The sequence below is a fragment of the Mesoplodon densirostris genome, chromosome 11 (genome assembly GCF_025265405.1).
Source record: "Mesoplodon densirostris isolate mMesDen1 chromosome 11, mMesDen1 primary haplotype, whole genome shotgun sequence".
Taxonomy (NCBI): Eukaryota; Metazoa; Chordata; class Mammalia; order Artiodactyla; family Ziphiidae; genus Mesoplodon; species Mesoplodon densirostris.
Window position 1 is genome coordinate 32,758,612 of NC_082671.1, and position 21,029 is coordinate 32,779,640.

The 21,029-nt window shown below is 43.2% G+C and overlaps 1 protein-coding gene across 2 annotated transcripts in view; it reads left to right on the top strand.

Moving 5' to 3' along the window:
- Positions 1-21,029, top strand: part of PTPRB (protein tyrosine phosphatase receptor type B) — a 116,117-nt gene that overhangs the window by 70,839 nt on the left and 24,249 nt on the right. For both annotated transcript variants that reach the window (XM_060112263.1, XM_060112264.1), the window contains 7 exons: positions 430-699; positions 4,071-4,334; positions 6,165-6,428; positions 7,167-7,448; positions 10,867-11,145; positions 11,695-11,844; positions 14,066-14,309. In XM_060112263.1, the coding sequence (XP_059968246.1) occupies positions 430-699; positions 4,071-4,334; positions 6,165-6,428; positions 7,167-7,448; positions 10,867-11,145; positions 11,695-11,844; positions 14,066-14,309 (1,753 nt within the window). The remainder of the gene's footprint in view (positions 1-429; positions 700-4,070; positions 4,335-6,164; positions 6,429-7,166; positions 7,449-10,866; positions 11,146-11,694; positions 11,845-14,065; positions 14,310-21,029) is intronic.

Consider the following 21,029-nt stretch of genomic DNA (forward strand, 5'->3'; position numbering starts at 1 on the left):
GTTATATGCTACTGCTTAGGTCAAGGCTTAAAGCTTTGACTTGAGTTAATCTTGGGAATGAAAGTCTAAACAAGCAACACCATTCAGTCATCCAAACTGCATTCATTGAATGTAAATTTGTTCAGCATTCTTCCACTTTCTAGATACATCAATATGCATCACTCTGCATATTTATCAGTGTCACTTCCACTAATTTTTCTACTTGTTTGACTTCAAGATCCCGTCTAAATCAGAGGAGAAAAAAAAAAGAGAATCTAAGCAGTTATACAGATAATTCAGGCCAAGAAATACTTTCTCCTAAGGGCACATGAAAAGTGTCAATGATGCAACCATGAGGCATCATCTTCCATCTGCAGTTGATTTAGGGAAGTTTTTCTCAATTGGTTACTTAACCCTAATTGATGCAACTGGCCTCTCTTTTCTTTGCAGTCCCAGCGTCTGTCCAGGGAATAACTGCAGACAATGCATACAGTAGTCACTCCTTAATAGTAAGTTGGCAAAAAGCTGTTGGCGTGGCAGAAAGATATGATATCCTGCTTCTAAGTGAAAATGGGATCCTCCTAAGTAACACATCAGAGGCAGCCACGACTAAGCAGCACAAATTTGAAGACCTAACACCAGGAAAGAAATACAAGATACAGATCCTAACCGTCAGTGGAGGCCTCTTTAGCAAGGAAGCCCAAACTGAAGGCCGGACAGGTAATTCGCACAGCTTGTTGTTTCGTACAACACCTCCCTGTCTGCTATTCCTTAAGAACTGTGGGGCCAAAGGGATGAAGCAACACTGGGAGATGATATATATTTCTTGACACAGCAGGAACATTCACCGTGATTTGCCACTTCCGCCAGTCGGCCTACTCACACAGCTTTCAGCCCACCACACTCCAATTCAGATTTTGCATCAAAACTGGCTCTATTCATTTCTTATTTTTGCTGTAATAAATTGCCACAAACTTTGCAACTTCAAACAACACAGATTTATTATCTTATAGTTCTGGAGATCAGAATCTGAAAATAGGTTTTATGGGGCTAAAATCAAGGTGTCAGTTCAAAAAAGGACTGTGTTTCTTCTAGAGACCTCGTGGGGAGAATCCATTCCTCACCCTTTTCAGCTTCTAGAGGCCACTCACGTTCCTTCCAGCAATGGCCTCACTCCAACCTCTGTGTCTGTCACCATATAGCCTTCTCTGCTCTCTTGCCTCCCTCTTCCATCTTTTAAGGACTCTTGTGATCACATTGGTCACCGCTAAGACAATCCAGGATAATCTCAAGATCCCGAACTTAACCACATCTGCAAAGTCCCTTTTGTCACATAAGGTAACATATTCACAGGTTCCGGGGATTAGGACATGGACATCTTTGGGGGCCATTATTCAGACAGCACCACTGGTCTAACTGATTATTTATTTATTAAGCACCTAGGTCTGAAAGGGGTTTGATGTCGATAGGGACATAAAGATAAATTAGGCATGCTTCTTGCCCTGGAAGAAGTGACTGACAATTGGGGGAGACAGACACATGGACAAATAATGACAATGCATTGTGATAAGGGTTGTTTGTGAGAGAGGAATGTCCAGCATCAAGGAGAGCATGGAGTCAGGTGGAATTGGGAAGTCTTCTTGAAAGTGACCTTTCAGTACTGTCATGAAGGATGAAGCAATTCTCTACGTGGAGAAAAGCTAGGACACCCAGTGCAGACAGATGACCACGTGCCAAGACAGGGAGGTGTGAGAAGGAGCAGTGAGATTTTGCGGTGGCCGAAGTGTGTGTTACATGGTGGAGACATGAGGCTGGAAAGGCAGGTTCGGGCCAGATTAGATAGTGCCTGGCGTGCCTTCCTCAGGAATTTATTTTTCATCTTATAAAATAAATAAAAAGAGACAATAAAAGTTTTGCAGCCAGAGAGTGAATGTTCTGTAATAAAAATCTGTACTTTAAAAAAAAAAAAAGGTAAATCAGATGGCAATGGGGGATAGATTGAATGGAGAAGAGACCAAAGGTGGGGAGAGAGGCTCATAAATGAACTTGTATACCAGGCACTGTCCTAAATGCTGGATACACAGAAATGAATAAAACAGCCCTCATGATCATGAAGCCTATATTCTAGTAGGGGAGAAAGGCAATGAATAAAATAAAGAAGTAAAAAATGTAGTATGTTAAATGGTAATAAATACTGAGGAGAAAATTAAAGCAGGAAGTGGGTTAGCAAGTGCTAGACGCTTACAATTTTAGATAGTACAGTCCTGAAAGGTTTTGTTGAGAAGGTGACATATGAGTAAAAGTCTGAAAGAAGTGAGAAAGAGGACCGTGTAGATATCTGGGGAAGAGCATCCCGAAGCGGAGCAAACAGCAAGGCGAAGAACCTGAGGTGAGAGCGTTGGAGAAGCAGTAATGAGGCCACTATTGGTAGAGCACAGTGAGTGACAACAAAGTGAGGGGAGGTCAGAGAGGTAACTGGGGTCCTAAGGTGATGGCAGTCATAGAAACGATAAGGGTCCAAAGCAAAACTAATGCAGGGGCCCTGATGAAGAATAGTAGATATAGTCAAGAAATAGTCCTGCATTAGATAAGATGGCACTTGGTGGCTGAGTAGAGTATAAAATGAGGAACAGAAGAAAGATTCTACAGTTTCTACCTGGTAGAAGATGATTCTATTAACTGATAAGAGAAGCAGGAGGAGAGAGTGTCAAGGAAAAAGATAGAGGGCTCAGTTCTGAACTGAGTTTGTGATGTCTGAATGACTTGCAGAGAGAGGTGATCAATAGGTTATTGATAATAGGGGTCCTGAGCTCAGAAAAGTGAGCTGGAGATAAAGATTTGGACAAAAATTCTAGTTAAATCCATGTTTTAGTCTGTTCAGGATGCTATAACAAGAATACCATAAACTGGGTGGCTTAAACAACAGACATTTATTTCTCACAGTTCCGGAGGCTGGAAGTTCAAGGTCAAGGCTCCAGCAGATTTGGTGTCTGGTGAGGGCCCATTTTCTGGATCACAGTGAGCATCTTCTCACTGTGTCCTCACATGGTGGGAAGGATGAGAGCCCTCTGGGGTCTCTTTTATAAGGCACTGATACCACTCATGAGGTCTCCACCCTCATGGCCTAATCATCTTCCATTCGCTACCCCCTGAAACCATCATTTTGGCCCTCAGGTTTCAACATGAATTTCCGGGGGGGTCGGGGTGGAGACACAAACATGCAGGCCATAACGAGCCATAAAGCAAATGAGACTGACTGTTTCTCTAATATTATAGAATATGAAGGAGACAAAGGGTGAAACCATGGGAAATACCAACTTTTAAGGATCTGGCATAAGGAGAGGGGAAAAGCAAAAGAGCCTGAGAAAGTATTTGGAGAAGAGAACCCAGGAGAGAGGAGACAGATGTCCTGTTCTATTTCCACTGGCATCTTAAGACTTCCATGGTATCAGGCAGCCTCTGTGCCAACAGTTTGGAAGCAGGTCATTTCTGGTAGCACTTGATCACCTTGCCAGCAGGTAGCACGGAAGGCCAAAAGGGTTCCAAAATCCTAATGTAAACCTTTTTTAAAAAATGGTTTTGGCTTTTCCTCTTCCTTCTCTTTCCCATGTCTCTGAATCGAGTTTTCTCTTTCTGCCTGATTTTCCCTTTCTTTCATACCTCGTCTCTCCTTCCCACTGCCCTTCCCTGCAATGGTCATTTCTTAGCTCTCAGAGGGCACTCATAGATAGATTGCTGATCTCTGATCTAGTTCCTAGTATTGGAAAAACATTTATCACACAGTTCAGACTAACATTTATTTTACATGCAAAAAATGTCTTTAAAGATAGTTTTCCATTAGTGGGGTTTTTTTTGTTGTTGTTGTTCTCTTGTGGTTTTGCTTTTTAACATTAACAGCTCCAGCCTCGCTAATTCACAATATTCAGATTTCTTTGCTCTGGGGTCTCCATGTAGCCAATATTCGTAAAGGCAGGGACGGTGTGTTTTGAGCTGCTTGATGGAGTGTGGCCATCTAGATGCCAACCCCGGGCTGGGTCAGGGTTGACTGTACCGAAACTCAGTCTCATTCTCTTGCTCCTCAACCTTTCTAGTCCCAGCAGCTGTCACCAACCTGAGGATCACAGAGAATGCCACCAGACACCTGTCCTTCAGCTGGACCCCCTCAGAGGGGGAGCTCAAATGGTACAACATCTTTCTGTACAACCCCGATCGAACTCTTCAGGAGCGAGCTCAAGTTGGCCCGCAAGTCCAGAGCTTCTCTTTCCAGAACTTGCTACAAGGTCGAATGTACAAAATGGTGATTGTAACTCACAGTGGGGAGCTGTCTAATGAGTCTTCCATATTCGGTAGAACAGGTAAGACCTGAACCCAAGCTGTAATGAATAGCAGGGAAATTGTCACAGTACTCACTGGCTTTTCCTTGATTTGTCCTTAATTTCTTGTTCTACCCAGGGTGTAGCTTTATATGAAATTTGTGACCTTTATATGAAATTTTTGACCCTAAATCAGACCTTTGATTATATATCAGAATAGTTTTTGCACTGGTTTTTGCTTTGTTTCCTACACGTGCTTACCTCATAGAGTTTAGTGAAAAAAATGAATCTGGCTCCTCTATTTGCCAGCAAACTGCTATGCAAGGGTTATAACCCATTGGGGCTCAATTCAAGCTGTGCCTTTCAGCTTTCTACAGGAAATAGATGGAGTGGAGAGCAGGTCCAAAGAAGAGCAGCTACAAATGGGGCCAACAAGCAAAGACTGATGTGAATCAGAAACACAGCACTAGATGAAGTGTACACAAGAGTTCCAGGAAAATGAGAGAGAGAAACATCTCTGGATTTTGCAAATAAGAAACTGAATCTACTCTTTCTCCATAATTTGAGTCCATTATCTCATTTTTTCTATTCAATTTTTATTCTTTTTAAAAATATTTATTTATTTATTTATTTATTTATTTGACTGCGCCAGGTCTTAGTTGCGGCATGTGAACTCTTGAGTTGAAACATGCATGTGAAATCTAGTCCCCTGACCAGGAATGGAACCCTGGCCCCCTGCATTGGGAGCGTTGAGCCTTAGCCACTGGACCACCAGGGAAGTCCCCAATTTTTATTCTTAATTGACAGTTGTTTTTGAGTGCTCTTGTGTGCCAGGCACTGGGCTTACTGTTGCACTAGGAGAGTAGACAAGACTCACAGGGCCCCTGACCTCACAGGGCTTTACACTAGCAGAGAGGAGGAGGCGGCAGGATGGCAGATTTTAAAGGGTGATGATTTTGGAACCCCTTAAATCCTCTGAAGGAAATAAACATTATGTTGTGACACAGCGTGACTCGGCAGGACAAGACTTAGAGACCACTTTAGACAGAGAAGGCTTTTCAGCTGAGACCCGAAGGTGAGAGGAGCCACGGGAAGATCTCATTTTAGTCACTCAACAGGAGTTCTCAGCTTGTCTTCTAAGGGAATGAAAAAGAGCAGTGGATAAGCCGTGAGTGGAATTTCCTAGATGTTACCATCTTCAGGGCCATCTGCCCTCAGCACATCTTCCCTTATCTGCTCATTAACGTTTAAAATTCCTCCAACAAGGGACAACAGTCTTCACCCTCCAAAGAATCATGAAGCTTACATACCCACGGGACAGGTGCCAGCCTGACTAATTTATACTATGGTAGAAATGACTGTTAACACTTCGCTTCCCATGTGAGGTTCCATCAGTATAGACTTTGGGGGAAGAAAGGGCTGAGAGAGAGAACTGAGAACCTAAGAGAGGATGGAGAGGAAGTAAAGAGGCCCAGAGAGGGATGTTATGGGATGGTGGCCCAAGTGAGATGGGCCAGACTGGAAGGAGCAGGAACATTTTATGAACAACTCTCAGGGCTTTTTATATCCTAAGTTATGAACTATTTGACCAGTCTTAGTCATTTCTGAAGATTTCACTTTATATGTTTATCAGAGGACATGTAGTGAGCATACAGAAGTCACCACCTCTTGTGCTTTGTTTTATTTTAATTTGTGCCAGGTCTCTAGACTCCATGCCCCTAAACTCAAGTGACCTGAAGTAGAAGCAAGATCTGACTCTACAATAAGCACTACTCACCCGTACACCCAACATAGCTCATGTTTTCACCTGTGGGCCAAAATGCCTTTGTTTCTATCTGTCTTGTTTTTAGTAAAGGTTGTTCCTCTCTTAAGTCCCAGCCTCTGTGAGTAACCTCAAGGGATCCAATCGAAACATGACAGACAGTCTCTGGTTCAGCTGGAGTCCAGCCTCTGGGGACTTCGACTTTTATGAGCTGATTCTTTATAACCCCAATGGCACAAAGAAGGAAAACTGGAAAGACAAGGACCTGATGGAGTGGCGTTTCCATGGCCTCGTTCCCGGAAGGAAATACACGCTGTGTGTGATAACTCATAGTGGAGATCTCAGCAACAAGGTCACGGGGGAGAGCAGAACAGGTAAGAAGCCCAGTTGCCAATGGCCAAGTGTTGGTGGGAAGTAGCTTCCACAGGCATGTTTTAATTACGGTCTTATTAATAAGAAATAAAATCGGTAATGATGTACCATGTGCTAGCCCCTGAACTTGGGAAGGCTCTGTGATAGAATGGGTAAAGGAGACAGACTTTGAGTGAAAAGATCTAGGTCCTTGGCTTAGCTCTACCACTTACCTATGTGAAGCTGGGCAAGTCACCGAGCATCTCTAAGCCTCAGCTTTCTTATCTGTAAAATGGGGATAATCATATACATCATCATTGTGTTACTATAATCAGTGCTTTCTAAATTTTCTTATTTCTTGGGCACACACAGATAACATTGATATCTGTGTGCCACCCTGGGGTCAATGAACAAGGCTCTCTGCAATTGGATGTAACTGTCTGTGGACTCTAGCCTTCACATCCCCAAATCTGATGGAATAAATATCTTCTTATACTTATAATCCATTCAGGGCACACTCATGCTCCATAGCACCCTGGTAAAAAAGCTCTGGTTATAAAAATTAAAGAAAATGTACATAAAACACTTGAGGACAGTGTCTTACATGTAGTAAACACTGTAAATGGAAGCTCTTATTATTATGTTATCATATTACCTCTTCCTATGAAGTATGTTAAATATATGTCTGATGTCGCTCAGCTATCTTATTTATATATGGCATAGAAGTGTTTACATGATTTTTTACTTTCTCATACATACAGCCCCAAGTCCTCCCAGTCTTATGTCATTTGCTGATGTTGCAAACACATCGTTGGCCATCACCTGGAAAGGGCCACCGGACTGGACAGACTACGATGACTTTGAGCTGCAGTGGTTCCCCAGAGATGCCGTCACAGTCTTCAACCCCTACAGCAACAGAAAATCAGAAGGACGCATCGTGTATGGTCTTCGTCCAGGGAGATCTTATCAATTCAGTGTCAAGACTGTCAGTGGTGATTCCTGGAAAACCTACAGCAAACCAATTTTTGGATCTGTGAGGACAAGTATGACATGTCTTGATTCTCAGATGAAGTGGGGAGGAAGTATGTGTTGCAACATCTTATTCCAATGAGGCTTGGTTTAAATCCACATTTTTACCTGAAATTGGTTAGATTTGAATTCAGACAGAAGTTCTATATAGATTTGTTCATTTATTCAACTTTAACAATGAGAAATAATCTCTGCCCTCATGGAGTTTACAGTTGAGTGGGAGGTACTATCATTAAAAAGACATTTTGGGTGTGATGAAGGAAGTATTTGGCACTAGAGAAATACAGGGTGAAGGCACCTGACCCAATAAAAGGGAGCTTCCTAGAAGAAGAAACATCCAAATCAAAACCCAGGGAAGAGTAAGACTCACCGGGTGGAGATGCAGAAAGAAGTAAAGAATGTTCCAGGTAGAGAGAATAAAAGATTCCAAAACCAGGCAGGAGGCAGGAATAGAAAGGAGTTTAGTTGGCCAGAGGATAAAAGGTGAGGATTAGGAGAATCAGGTCATAAAATGTCTTGTGAGCCATGGTGATGATTTTGAACCTCAGTCCACTGGAGCCACTGAAGGATTTTCAGTCGAGATATAATCAAATTTGCATTTTAGAAAGCCACTATAAGGGTGGAACAGAGAACAGATTGAAAGGGGCAAACTAGAAACAGAGGGACTGGTTAGGACATATTGCTGTAAATTCTAAAGATGAAAATACTTCAACAATAAAGTACATATCGGTTTCTTCCCCAAGGCATTTTGAGATAAATACCACAGACCTCAAAGAAACAGAAGTTTTTGGTATAGGAACCTCAATCCAAATATTTATTTGTTTGTTTGTTTTGGTTTGTTTTTTTGCGGTACGCGGGCCTCTCACTGTTGCGGCCTCTCCCGTTGCGGAGCACAGGCTCCGGACGCGCAGGCTCAGCGGCCATGGCTCACGGGCCCAGCCGCTCCACGGCATGTGGGATCTTCCCAGACCGGGGCACAAACCCATGTCCCCTGCATCGGCAGGCAGACTCTCAACCACTGCGCCACCAGGGAAGCCCCTATTTTTCAATAATACCCAGTAAATGCAGTTTCTGAGATCAGATCAGATAGTTATTGGTTATTGATAAAATACAAAGTTGAAAATTAGAAATTTAGGCCAGTAGCTGTTTTGTTAATTCAACAAACATTAATGCTACAAAAATTATAACTCTTTGGATATTGTATCCAAAGAGTAGTTTGGGATCAGATAGGTGTGTGTCAAGAGAAATATGTGAAAAAGAACTAAGAGTTTTAGTTTATAGCAAGATCAAGAGGGATTTGCAGTGGCATATTGTGGGCTGTGTAATTGAATCACAGGTGTTCGAATCTGAGAGCTCAGTTGAGGTTGGGCTGGTCAGATCACATCTGGAATATTGTATTCGGTCCTGGATGCTAGAATTTAAGAGAGGCATTTACCAAATGGGGCCTGCCCAAGAGGAAAGCAACCAGCACCAAGGGGGACTCAATGCTGAGTTTTACGGGGAATGACGGAATGAACTTTGAGGGTTGCATTAGTTCAGATTGGGTTTGGCTGTGGGTAACAGAAAATACAATATAACAGAGGATTAAACAAAACAGAAGCTGAGAATTCTCATGTAAAATCATTCCAGTGCCCCATTTCTCACAAACACACTCCAGCCATGCTGAACAGCTTGCACTGCTCCACCAGCCACCTTCCCACTCCTCCCAGCACCACCCTTGGTGCCCGGGTTCGTGGTTTTCTCTGCCTAAAATGCCCCTCTCCCAATATCTTGGCAAGGTGTCATCTCTGCCAGAAAGGCTTTGCTAACTCCTGCCCACCACTAATGCCAGAAGCAGAAAGTTGTCTGTCACTTCACACAGCATCCTCTTCCCCATTTCTTCTGGTACATTCTCTTTTCTACCTTGTATTATGACTGGTTTGGACTCATCTCCCTTCCTAGAGGTTACGGCTAATACCTTATTCACTTCTGTACTGTTCACAGTCTCTAGAAGGGCACATCGCACATAGTAGGTACTTGTTTCTTAGTGAATGGAGATGTAACCTGAGTCTTGGAAAACAGGCAGCATTTAGAGGTGAAAAGGAGGAGAGAGAAGGAACTGAGGGAAGAGATCAAAGCAAATTTCCATATTATACTTTGTGTAAATTAGTCAGAATTATGGATTAGGCAGGATGTTTTCAAAGAATTTCTCCAAAGCTGAAAAAGGAGGTGTCTTTGGGTCTCAGCTGTGACTTGGTTTGAAGGGAGCTCAAAAGATTAACATGCAATTAATGTTTGAAAAGACACAATTATTGTCTGCCTCAAAGGCCAATTCTTCCTCTATCCTGAAAAATCCTCGGCTTGATTTTTTTTCCTAAATCATCCTCATCTAACCTGCTGTGCCTTAGCTTACATTTATAGACCTTGATATGAAACAGGAGTTCACTCAGTAGCACACAGATGCTGAGTGTTTGCTGAGGACAAGGACTCCTGTAACAAAGCACGTGTCAGGGGAAGGTGGGTCGTGCTCCAAATCAGAGCAACAGGTGCTGCGCCGGGAGGGCCAAGTGGGTCTACACATAGTTCCCAGAAGAGCATATATAACGGGGTAACCTCCACAGTTTGGTTGTTAACTTGCACAGTCACGTGACTGCTTTTTTTTCAGACTCATGGTTGTGTCACTCACAGGAACAAATAAAATCAGCTGCCATTCAAGTCCCTACTGAGTTAGGCACTCTGTCAGGCAGAAGAAAGTGAATGACCATAAGCACAGGGGGATGAAACAGGGGGATGGAAGAGTCTGGCATATGTGGGGAATCACAGCAGTTCAGTCCCTGGAGCATGGCGTGCGAGCAGGGAGGGGCAGGCAAAAAATGGAAGACAGGGACAGGAGCCAGATCCAGAAGGTAAAAGTGTCAGTGCCATTTCTTACTTTCCTCATTTCAAGAACTAACATTTATTGAGCAGTTAGCACGCCAGCCACTGTTCTGGGCGGCTGTGCATGCTTCAGCTCATTGAGGCACTACAGTAACCATATGAAGTAGGTATTCTTAATTTCCCCACTTTACAGATAGGGCACAGATACGTTAAATCACTTGCCCACGAGTGCGTCGCTGGCAAATAGAATTTGAATTCAGGCAGATCAAGCCGCACCTCTCGGCTACTCTGCCCCACCTTCTATCTGACTTCTGCCACTTGACTTCAGTGCCCACGTGTACATTTGTGTTTCCAGTCACAATGGCACCCGGTGATTTTTCTAAAGGGACAGAATTTTAATGTTTAGTGTTTCTCAAAGCGGAGTCTCATAGGCAGAAATCCCCTTGGAGATCTATGAGAGACAATTCACATGAAGATTGAGAATTATTTATTTAGTTCTCCGAGCTAGTTGGAGCCAAAGGAGCTAAAAGGATGTCTCACAGAGTTGTGAAAAGTATCTCTTCCTGTCTCCTTTAGAGCCAGACAAGATACAGAATCTGCATTGCCGTCCTCAGAACTCCACGGCCATTGCCTGTTCTTGGATCCCTCCCGATTCTGATTTTGATGGGTACAGCATTGAGTGCCGGAAAATGGACACTCAAGAAGTTGAGTTCTCCAGAAAGTTGGAGAAAGAAAAATCTCTGCTTAACATCATGATGCTCGTGCCCCATAAGAGATACCTGGTGTCCATCAAGGTGCAGTCAGCCGGCATGAGCAGTGAGGTGGTCGAAGACAGCACCATCACCATGATAGACCGTAAGTGTCCCTGGAGGCGCGCACAGGGCGTGTGCCTTTCTCCGTGGTATCCACCACCCCTGTTCACGTGCATACGGCTCACCCACATTAGTGTGTCTTGTTGTCACTTGAAGAGGACCTGAAAGGCTCTGGGAAGTAGAAACATTTCTCTGTGTAACGCATGCTGGCAGCAAATAAGTTAAATGATCTTAAAGAACCTGAATGAGTTAGTATTTAAATACATCTCTTCGCCTGACATAGTTAGAGCCATAATGGAGCTTTTAAGCAGTTTGATGCTACAACTTCAGGAAATCCTGCTGAGGAGCTGCCTCTTTCATTATGTTTAATGTGCTACTGGCAAATCACTTCCTCTGCCTGCTTCCCTTCAGGAGAGGAGGAGGTTTTCTTGATTCCAAGCATTACACACACACACACACACACACACACACACACGCACACACGCACACACACAGTCTGATGTAGGTGAGTAGAGATCTTCATTTCACTGATAGTTTATATGTAAAAGCATAGTTGTGACCCTTCTTGGTTCCCTCTCCACCCTTCTTCCAGGCCCTCCTCCTCCACCTCCACATATTCGGGTGAATAAAAAGGATGTGCTAATTAGCAAATCTTCCATCAACTTTACTTTCAACTGCAGCTGGTTCAGCGACACCAATGGAGCTGTGAAATACTTCACAGTGGTGGTGAGAGAGGCTGACGGTAAGTGATCACGAATTAACTCTGCTGTAAGACACAGGATTACTTTCCCAAAAGTCACTGTGGGAGCTCCTTTTGTGACAAGTTTTTAAAAGAAGAAAACTTAATTTTTATGTCATTTCACTTTCTCTCTGCTGGATGCAGGGAGATGTAACAGAAAACTGCTCAAAGGTTCTTTCAGCAATAAAGCCTATTATCTGCTGGGTTTAATTATTAAATGGGCGAGTAATATTAATAGCAACTACATCAGTAATAACAATAACCATCATTTCTTGAGCCCGTACTATGTGCCAGGCACTGTTGGAAGTGCATTGCATGTACTGACTCATTCAGTCTTCTTTGCTACTTATTCAGTCCCGTTCAGCTCCCTTTTCTGCCATTAAGCAGCTATATGCTTCATCTGCCTTCCCCCCTTCCTGCCTCAATACCTGCACCAATCATACACTCCCAAACCACCCACCAATTCACAAAAATATTCAAAAGCTTAAATAAAAGAGGGGAAAAAATGATCATGAAGAGCAGTCCTCCTTTCTCTACTGAATTTTCAATAATATGTTTCATTATCTAGTCCACTAACTTATTCAGTGTTACCCAATTCTTATGGATCAGGCAAATACTAGGTAATTCTTATAATAACATTCCATTACAACCACCAGGTATGATCTTTAGAGCTTATTACATCAGCAGTTACCAAATCATCTGCAGGAGTGCTGTATCTGGGGGCACGCATGTCCATATGTGTATTTGCCACTGAGCTCTTGTGTGTTATTTCTCCAAAACAGATGTTTGTGTCTGGAATGACATTAATATATTCTACATGTCTTATATTTTTCAAAATTGTTTAAGGTGCTGCACTGGAGTTTCTTAAGCATCCCAGACTATTTTAACCCATTTGTGGGCAATGGGAAGCTTTAAACCTGCCATGACAAATGTTGGAGCTAAACAGTATTTCATTCTCACTGTGTATTTTTACATTTTATTTAATTGTACTAGAGCTGGTTATGCATAATTAATTCAATAATTTCAAGGGTGAGTGTTGCATTCCAAGTTTCCTCACACATCCTAATTGGAGATAAATAGGTGAACTGTAGAGAGACTTTAACTTTAAGTAGACTGCCCTGAAGACAGTGTTTTTCTAACTGAATGTAAGGCAGTAGCTGAAAAAAAGTAATACCCCAGAATTCAGCCTCGTGTGCTCCAGCCAGGTGGGTTTCAATTATTGATGTCCATGGAGATGGGCTGTGCTCCCTCTGTTGATCTAAGATAACAAGCCATCTCACATAAGTGTCATTTATAGCATATATACTCTTCCTAAAGACAACCTTCCTTTTAATTACTGCCAACAGGATAATATTTCCAAGATCCATTTATTTTTGAGCAAATTTAATTAAACAATAGAAGTTTAATAAATTGAGATTGAGTCCAGGATACAAAGAAGCCCCACGTACCACTCCTGAAAGTTCACTGTAAATGGTATCCAATCTCTGTAATATTTTCCTTCCTAATTATGCTTTCCTCAAGCCAACATCAAAATGAGTTTGCAGTGCCAAAACACACAGCAGGCTGGGTGGACAGGGGAAGAGTTCTGGGAAGTGTTCTGCCTGAGGGACCAAATTCAAGCCAGGATTAAGCTGTACTCAAGATAACAGAGCGGGACACGGAGCAATTATCAGACTGGGCATGGCAAGGGGAGCGTGCCTGTGAGGCACGCTCTGGCCTCAGACCTGATTCCTCTTATCTTTTCCCCATTTCCCAGGTCATAGGGATCTCCTTATTCGCTCAGCTACAATGGTTATTGGCTGGGTAGAGACCTTTTTGAGTGGCTTGACTCACAGCGGGTAGTGTCCAACTTTCTGGAGTTACGGGACACGTTATCGTTGGATGCATGAGCCACCCTGTCATTCACACATATTTTATTTCCTAGAAAAATGATAGTGTATATGTGTGTGTGTGTGTGTGTGTGTCTGTGTGTGTGTCGGTGTAGATGAATATGCATATATAAAATGTTGTATATGCACTATTTATTTTTAATTTTTACTTATTTTAGAAAAAGTGAATTAAATTAATTTCATTGGGAGAATTTCATAGCATCCTTTGAGATCACAGATTCTGCACTCCAGGGATGACTGGAGATAGTGGGTGAGGAGGTAACCTCAGAAACCTAGTTAGAAATCACTGAAGTCACAAGAAAGTCAGTGCTTCACTGTGGGTTTTCTCCCTCCAGGCAGTGATGAGCTGAAGCCAGAACAACAGCACCCTCTGCCCTCCTACCTGGAATACAGGCACAATGCGTCCATTCGGGTGTATCAGACTGATTATTTTGCCAGCAAATGTGCGGAAAGTCCTGACAGCAACTCTAAGAGTTTTAACATTAAGCTTGGTGCAGAGATGGAGAGCCTGGGTGGAAAATGTGATCCCAATCAGCAAAAATTTTGTGACGGACCGCTGAAGCCGCGCACGGCCTACAGGTTAGATGTATTACCGTCATTTTGCTAGAAGGGACGTGCTGCATCACGGGACGCTCAGCTGTCCGGGCCTCTGATGCACACGAGCTCCTGTAGATTAATAACCTGTGTTACGAGAGTGCTCTGTGTTTCACTAGGTGATTTATAAAAGTTGTGTGCCTGCCTGCGTTCACAGGTAACGTGTAAAGAAGGCCTTCGCATTGTGCAAAAGCTCCAATTCATTGTGTGAAGAATTGAAGGTTCTTAATAAATTGTCCTTTCTCCTAAAACTTCTCTAGTATGAATCAGACAATTTACTTACCATGTTAGCCACCGTGAAAATGTCCAAATAGAAAGATTGAGTTCAGGGAGACTCAAGAAATATGAGGTTTTATATTCCACCTTCAGTGAGGACTGGAATTTACCTTCTAAGGTGTAACAAGATGAAAGTGCTCTTTGGTCCAGATAGAACCCTTGAAGGGAAAGGCCCCTGAATGAGTGGAAGTACCCTCTCCTCTCAGTAAGATGGCAGATGTAAAGGAGCAGCTATTTGGTTTGGCCCCAGGGAGCACTACTACAGCCAACAGGCCCTTCCATCTGTAGGAATTGTCTGTGCCCTTCATCTACACTATGCTCCCCGAAAGCAGGTGTAAGTATACACAGCCCCCCAAACCAGGATCCCCAAGAGATAAAGAACCTAGGCTGCCATCTTGGATATGAGGCCACAGGCATCCAAGATTAATACTTCTGCAGAGGATGTGCCTTCTCTGTTGGGTGTTGGCAGAGCTGATATCCAGCCAGTATGGCAGTCAGTCAGGTTCTCTATGGGCCAGTGTCCATTCTGGTTGGTCAGTGTCCAGGTCTTATTAACTCTTGCATATTTTGAGTATCACCCCTGAACTTCAGCAGAAACTTTTCTGCCAGCTCCAAAGGGAGACAGTGACACGACATCATGTCATTCTGAGCCCCTCCCTTGCATCAACAAAGGCAGGCCAACAGTTTCCCTAAAACAGAGGACTCACTTTGAGCAGGAACTCTGTATAGATACCTCTGCCCAGGACTCACCACAAAAGTGCCACTGCCACACAGCCAAGGTTGGCACCTCCAAAGTAAACACACACAAACTTATTAGTGATGTTTGCTTGAGGAAAAGGCCGTATGAGCCTACCTGAAGGAGATGAGATCTCAGAGAGAGCAAAGGAAAAATATAAAAGAGATCAGAATGTCGGGATCCTTTAGTTCCTATTAGAATCAAGAGACGCCTCAGCTCCTTGGTCACTTGGGCTCCAGGAAATTTGAGGGAAAGTCTTCTAAGGGCTATTTTCTCTTTGTGGGTTGGAAAGTTGAGGCTGTTTTTGTTTGTTTTCTTATTTGCTTTTTGAAAGAGAAGGAGAGAAGATGACTCATTACTATGTTTAAGAAAGAGAACAAGGGGCTTCCCTGGTGGCGCAGTGGTTGAGAGTCCGCCTGCCGATGCAGGGGACGCGGGTTCGTGCCCCGGTCCGGGAGGATCCCGCATGCCGCGGAGCGGCTAGGCCCGTGAGCCGTGGCCGCTGAGCCTGCACGTCCGGAGCCTGTGCTCCGCAACGGGAGAGACCGCAACAGTGAGAGGCCTGCGTACCACAAAAAAAAAAAAGAATGAGAACAAGAAGCTAGAGAGAGTTCATGTGTGGACCAGGCCCCCAGTCTCCCAGCACACTCCTTCCTGTCCATAATAGCAGCCAAGGTCCTAGGAAGAGGCCCTGCATTCGAGTTCCAACACTGCCACTTTTCAGCTGTGTAACCTTGTAAATGGCATTTCAGTTCTCTAATTCTCACTTTCCTCATCTGCAAAACATCACAGGACTGTCCTGAGGAGTCATGTAGATGACAGATCAAACCTAGCCATGTCCCTTCTAGATTAAGGTCTTTCAGTGGTTCCCATTCATTTCCAGGAGCAAGTGAAGATTCCAGAGCAGGGCACACAAAGCCCCCGCCTCCTCCCTCCTGCCTGCCCCGCCAGCTTTGTCTCCCACCATTTGCCCCAAGTACACTCTGCCCTTTTGCTTTGCCCTATTCCTCCGAGTTCCCTTAAATCTGGCTCTTTTAGACCTCTGAGCCTTTGCACATCCTTTTCACTCTATTTGGGATGCCCTCCACTCTCCCGTCTGACTGGTGAATTGCTTCATACACTTTAAAAGCCAGCTCAATCTGCAACTAGCCCGCGCCACCCCTGTTAACCCACAGCTGGGCAGTTGGGCCCTCAGCTACATTTCCACAGCACCCAGTCTCTACACCCCTCTAATCCTCCAGTTAGCAGTGGGTTTTAGCCCTTTGTTTAATAGCCTACCCTCTTCACTAGGCTTCAAGGGCTCACAGTCCAATAGGGGAGACAGACATGACATCAGTCACAAAACAATATGGCAAGTACCGGGCACAAAAGAGATGCCATTAAATGTTTATGAACAGGGCTTCCCTGGTGGCGCAGTGGTTGAGAGTCCGCCTGCCGATGCAGGGGATACGGGTTCGTGCCCCGGTCTGGGAAGATCCCACATGCCGCGGAGCGGCTGGGCCCGTGAGCCATGGCCGCTGGGCCTGTGCGTCCGGAGCCTGTGCTCCGCAATGGGGGAGGCCACAACAGTGAGAGGCCCGCGTACAGCAAAAAAAAAAAAAAAAAAAAAAAAATGTTTATGAACAAATAAGGGAATGAGCCAAGATGCTCTATGAAGAGACACATTCTTATTATAGCTTAATCACCTCCTGCCGTACTAATTTGTTTTCTAGGACACAGCTTTTCTCTATTTCTCCACATTTCGTTCACTCCTGTGAACAGCATGCCAGGCAGATAATGCTTGATACGCGCACAGAGAACTGCATGCTAAGTGACCCCCCGTGTGGTAGCTGCTGAAACCAGGCTCTGTGCAGGCAGAATTCTGCCTGTCTCACGACGATAATCACCATGGTGACCCTCAATGCTCTCAGGCATCTTTTTTTTCAGAGAGAATAGGTAGACAGGAAGGAACATGGAAAAAGAAAAATTAGGATTGAAAAGAAATGAGAAATGCTAGGTTTAGCTGATATGCAAGTTTATTATGTCAACGAATGTATAATGTGTTTCTGTTCATTGTGGGGTTCCTACTATCCGGGTATATAATTAGCGTTGTTCTGTATGGGAAGAGAACGGGCAGATCATGATGGGTGAGAAGCAGTTTGGAGGTTGGGGAAGTGCTGATCTGGTTTTGTTTCTGTTCTAAATAGAATAGCAGCGTGACCACGATCAGGTTTCAGCTCCTCTTGACCTCATTTTCCTCAAATGAAGGAAATTGAACCATGTGATCTGTAACTTTGTGCTATAGAATTCTGATTCTGGACACATTTAAAGTTGAAAAACTTACTATCAGATATCAGTTCATTAAAATAATCTTATATACATAAACAGAAGACATGTCTGTAAAATATGGGCAGAAATGTTGAAGGACATAAGAGGGGTATAGGTAAATAAATGCTATGAAGTTTCAAAAGGCTTCTTGAAGGAGGTATCATTTTGGCTGGGCGCTGAAAAGTAGGGAAGAATTTGAAACTATGGAGATAGAGGCAAGAGGAGATTCACAGTGCAGAGGCAGAAATACAGATTGTTTAGAAAAGAGCAAATACTCCCATTTGAAAGTGGGGGTCATGTAGAGGGGTAGTGGGGAAGACAAAAGCAGGAAGATAGGATGGGACAGGATTCTGAATAGGTGCTAATTGCTGGGCTAGGAAATGTGGTTGTGATGTCCATTACTGGAAGGGTTTAAGGGCAGAGTTCTTGTGGACCTGCTAGTTTTAAGCCAAGCCTACAGTAAGTCATTATCTCCTTCCAGGGTTCCTAAAGGCCCTTATTCATCTGGATCCATTCTGTACTTTGCGTTTGCACCTGTGAATACCAGAATTCCAGAGCAGGACCTGTCAAGGTTGTTATACCCAATGCTTTTATTTTCACAGATGAGAAAACTGAGGCATAAAGAACTTTGGGAACCTTTCACCTAATCAGTGACAGTGAGAGCTAGACCTCAAACCCTATGCTTCCTAGCCCAGGCCCTTTTTGCCACCCCTCCAACAGAAGTCACTGCTGTTAAACCAAAATTAAGCCAAGAGGAAATAAGAGAAAGAGATTTGTACTACGAGTCAGAAAGTACTGAGTTTAGTTTTCTTTTACCAGCTTTCTCTATGATCTTGAGTGAGAAATGGAATCTCCCCAAGCTTCAGGTTCCAAATCTCTGAAATAATATCATAACTTTCTTATACTGGAGAGGTTGGAGATGGTCAAATAGAATCATATTTATAGAAGTTCTTCACACTTACAAATCACTATACAAATAAAAAAGACTTTTTTTAACATCTTTATTGGAGTATAATTGCTTTACAATGGTGTGTTAGATTCTGCTGCATAACAAAGTGAATCAGCTATACATATACATACAACCCCATATCTCCTCCCTCTTGCATCTCCCTCCCACCCTCCCTATCCCACCCCTCTAGGTGGACACAAAGCACCAAGCTGATCTCCCTGTGCTATGCGGCTGCTTCCCACTAGCTATTTTACATTTGATAGTGTATATATGTCCATGCCATGCTCTCACTTCATCCTAGCTTACCCTTCCCTCTCCTCGTGTCCTCAAGTCCATTCTCTATGTCTGCATCTTTATTCCTGTCTTGCCCCTAGGTTCTTCAGAACCTTTTTTTTTTTTTTAAGTTCCATATACATGTGTTAGCATACAGTATTTGTTTTTCTCTTTCTGACTTACTTCACTCTGTAAGACAGTCTCTAGGTCCATCCACCTCACTACAAATAACTCAATTTCATTTCTTTTTATGGCTGAGTAATATTCCATTGTATATATGTGCCACATCTTCTTTATCCATTCATCTGTTGATGGACACTTAGGTTGCTTCCATGTCCTGGCTAGTGTAAATAGTGCTGCAATGAACATTGTGGTACATGACTCTTTTTGAATTATGGTTTTCTCAGGGTATATGCCCAGTAGTGGGATTGCTGGGTCGTATGGTAGTTCTGTTTTTAGTTTTTTAAGGAACCTCCATACTGTTCTCCATAGTGGCTGTATCAATTTACATTCCCACCAACAGTGCAAGAGAGTTCCCTTTTCTCCACACCCTCTCCAGCATTTACTGTTTGTAGGTTTTTTGATGATGGGCATTCTGACTGGTGTGAGGTGATACTTCATTGAAGTTTTGTTTTGTTTTGTTTACATCTTTATTGGAGTATAATTGCTTTACAATGGTGTGCTAGTTTCTGCTTTATATCAAAGTGAATCAGTTATACATATACATATGTTCCCATATCTCTTCCCTCTTGCGTCTCCCTCCCTCCCACCCTCCCTATCCCACCCCTCTAGGTGGTCACAAAGCACCGAGCTGATCTCCCTGTGCTATGCTGCTGCTTCCCACCAGCTATCTATTTTACGTTTCATAGTGTATATATGTCCATGACACTCTCTCGCTTTGTCACAGCTTACCCTTCCCCCTCCCCATATCCTCAAGTCCATTCTCTAGTAGGTCTGTGTCTTTATTCCTGTCTTACCCCTAGGTTCTTCATGACATTTTTTTTTCTTAAATTCCATATATATGTGTTAGCATACGGTATTTGTCTTTCTCTTTCTGACTTACTGCACTCATCGAAGTTTTGATTTGCATTTCCCTAATGATAAGAGATGTCGAGCATCCTTTTATGTGTTTGTTGGCAATCTGTATATCTTTTCTGGAGAAGTGTCTATTTAGATCTTCTGCCCATTTTTGGATTGGGTTGTTTGTTTTTTTGATATTGAGCTGCATGAGCTGCTTATATATTTTGGAGATTAATCCTTTGTCAGTTCCTTCGTTTGCAAATATTTTCTCCCATTCTGAGGGTTGTAAAAGAAACTCTTTTCATGGGAGAGACTCCTTTCAATGTCCAAAGGTATAATACATTAGCAACACACACCGACCCCTCCCCTCCCAGTTAATGTGTGTTGACTCCTTGTTACCCTTTGGGGACATTGCACAATACCTCCATCAACAGTCTGTTATTGCTGGAAGCACAATTTTTGACTTGGAAGGTTTCTTTTAGAGATGGAAATTATAGATGTGATTGTTCAGTATCAGCTTGAAGATGCTGAGGAGATTATACCTGGACCTGGGCATGAGTGAGAAGGAGAGGGCAAAAGGTCAGAACAATTTGTCCTGGCTGGTACTAATGTTGGTACTACTTCAGCATTATTACAGGATGTGCCCAGATACTTTTGGGTGGAGCAAATCTAGATTTTTTTTTTAAGGAAAAAAGAGTCATCCATTACTTTTCCTACGATTTAAATTAACCCTAGAAAAAGTTTTCCCATATAAACTGATCCTCATACTCTCAGTAAACCTATAGTCTGGGAATCTTCAGGATAGAATGGACTGAAGAGGTCACCCAAGCCAATCTATAACTTAGTGCAGGGCTGCTCTCCTACAGATTCCCTGAGAGCTGGTTCTCCAGTCTCTGCTTAAACACCCTCAATGACTGGAAGCTCACTACCTATGAGGCAGCTCATACTCTAAATATTAGAAAGTGATTTTTTGTTCCCATATCGCTCTATGACTTCAGCCTACTAAGCTTAGTTTTACATTCAAGAATGTAAACCTCGAGATGACAGGGACTTATTCTTGGCAGTATATCCAGCTCCTGGACAGGTACTGGCACACAGTAGGGGCTCAATAAATATTTGATGAATAAATGAATGACTGCATGAA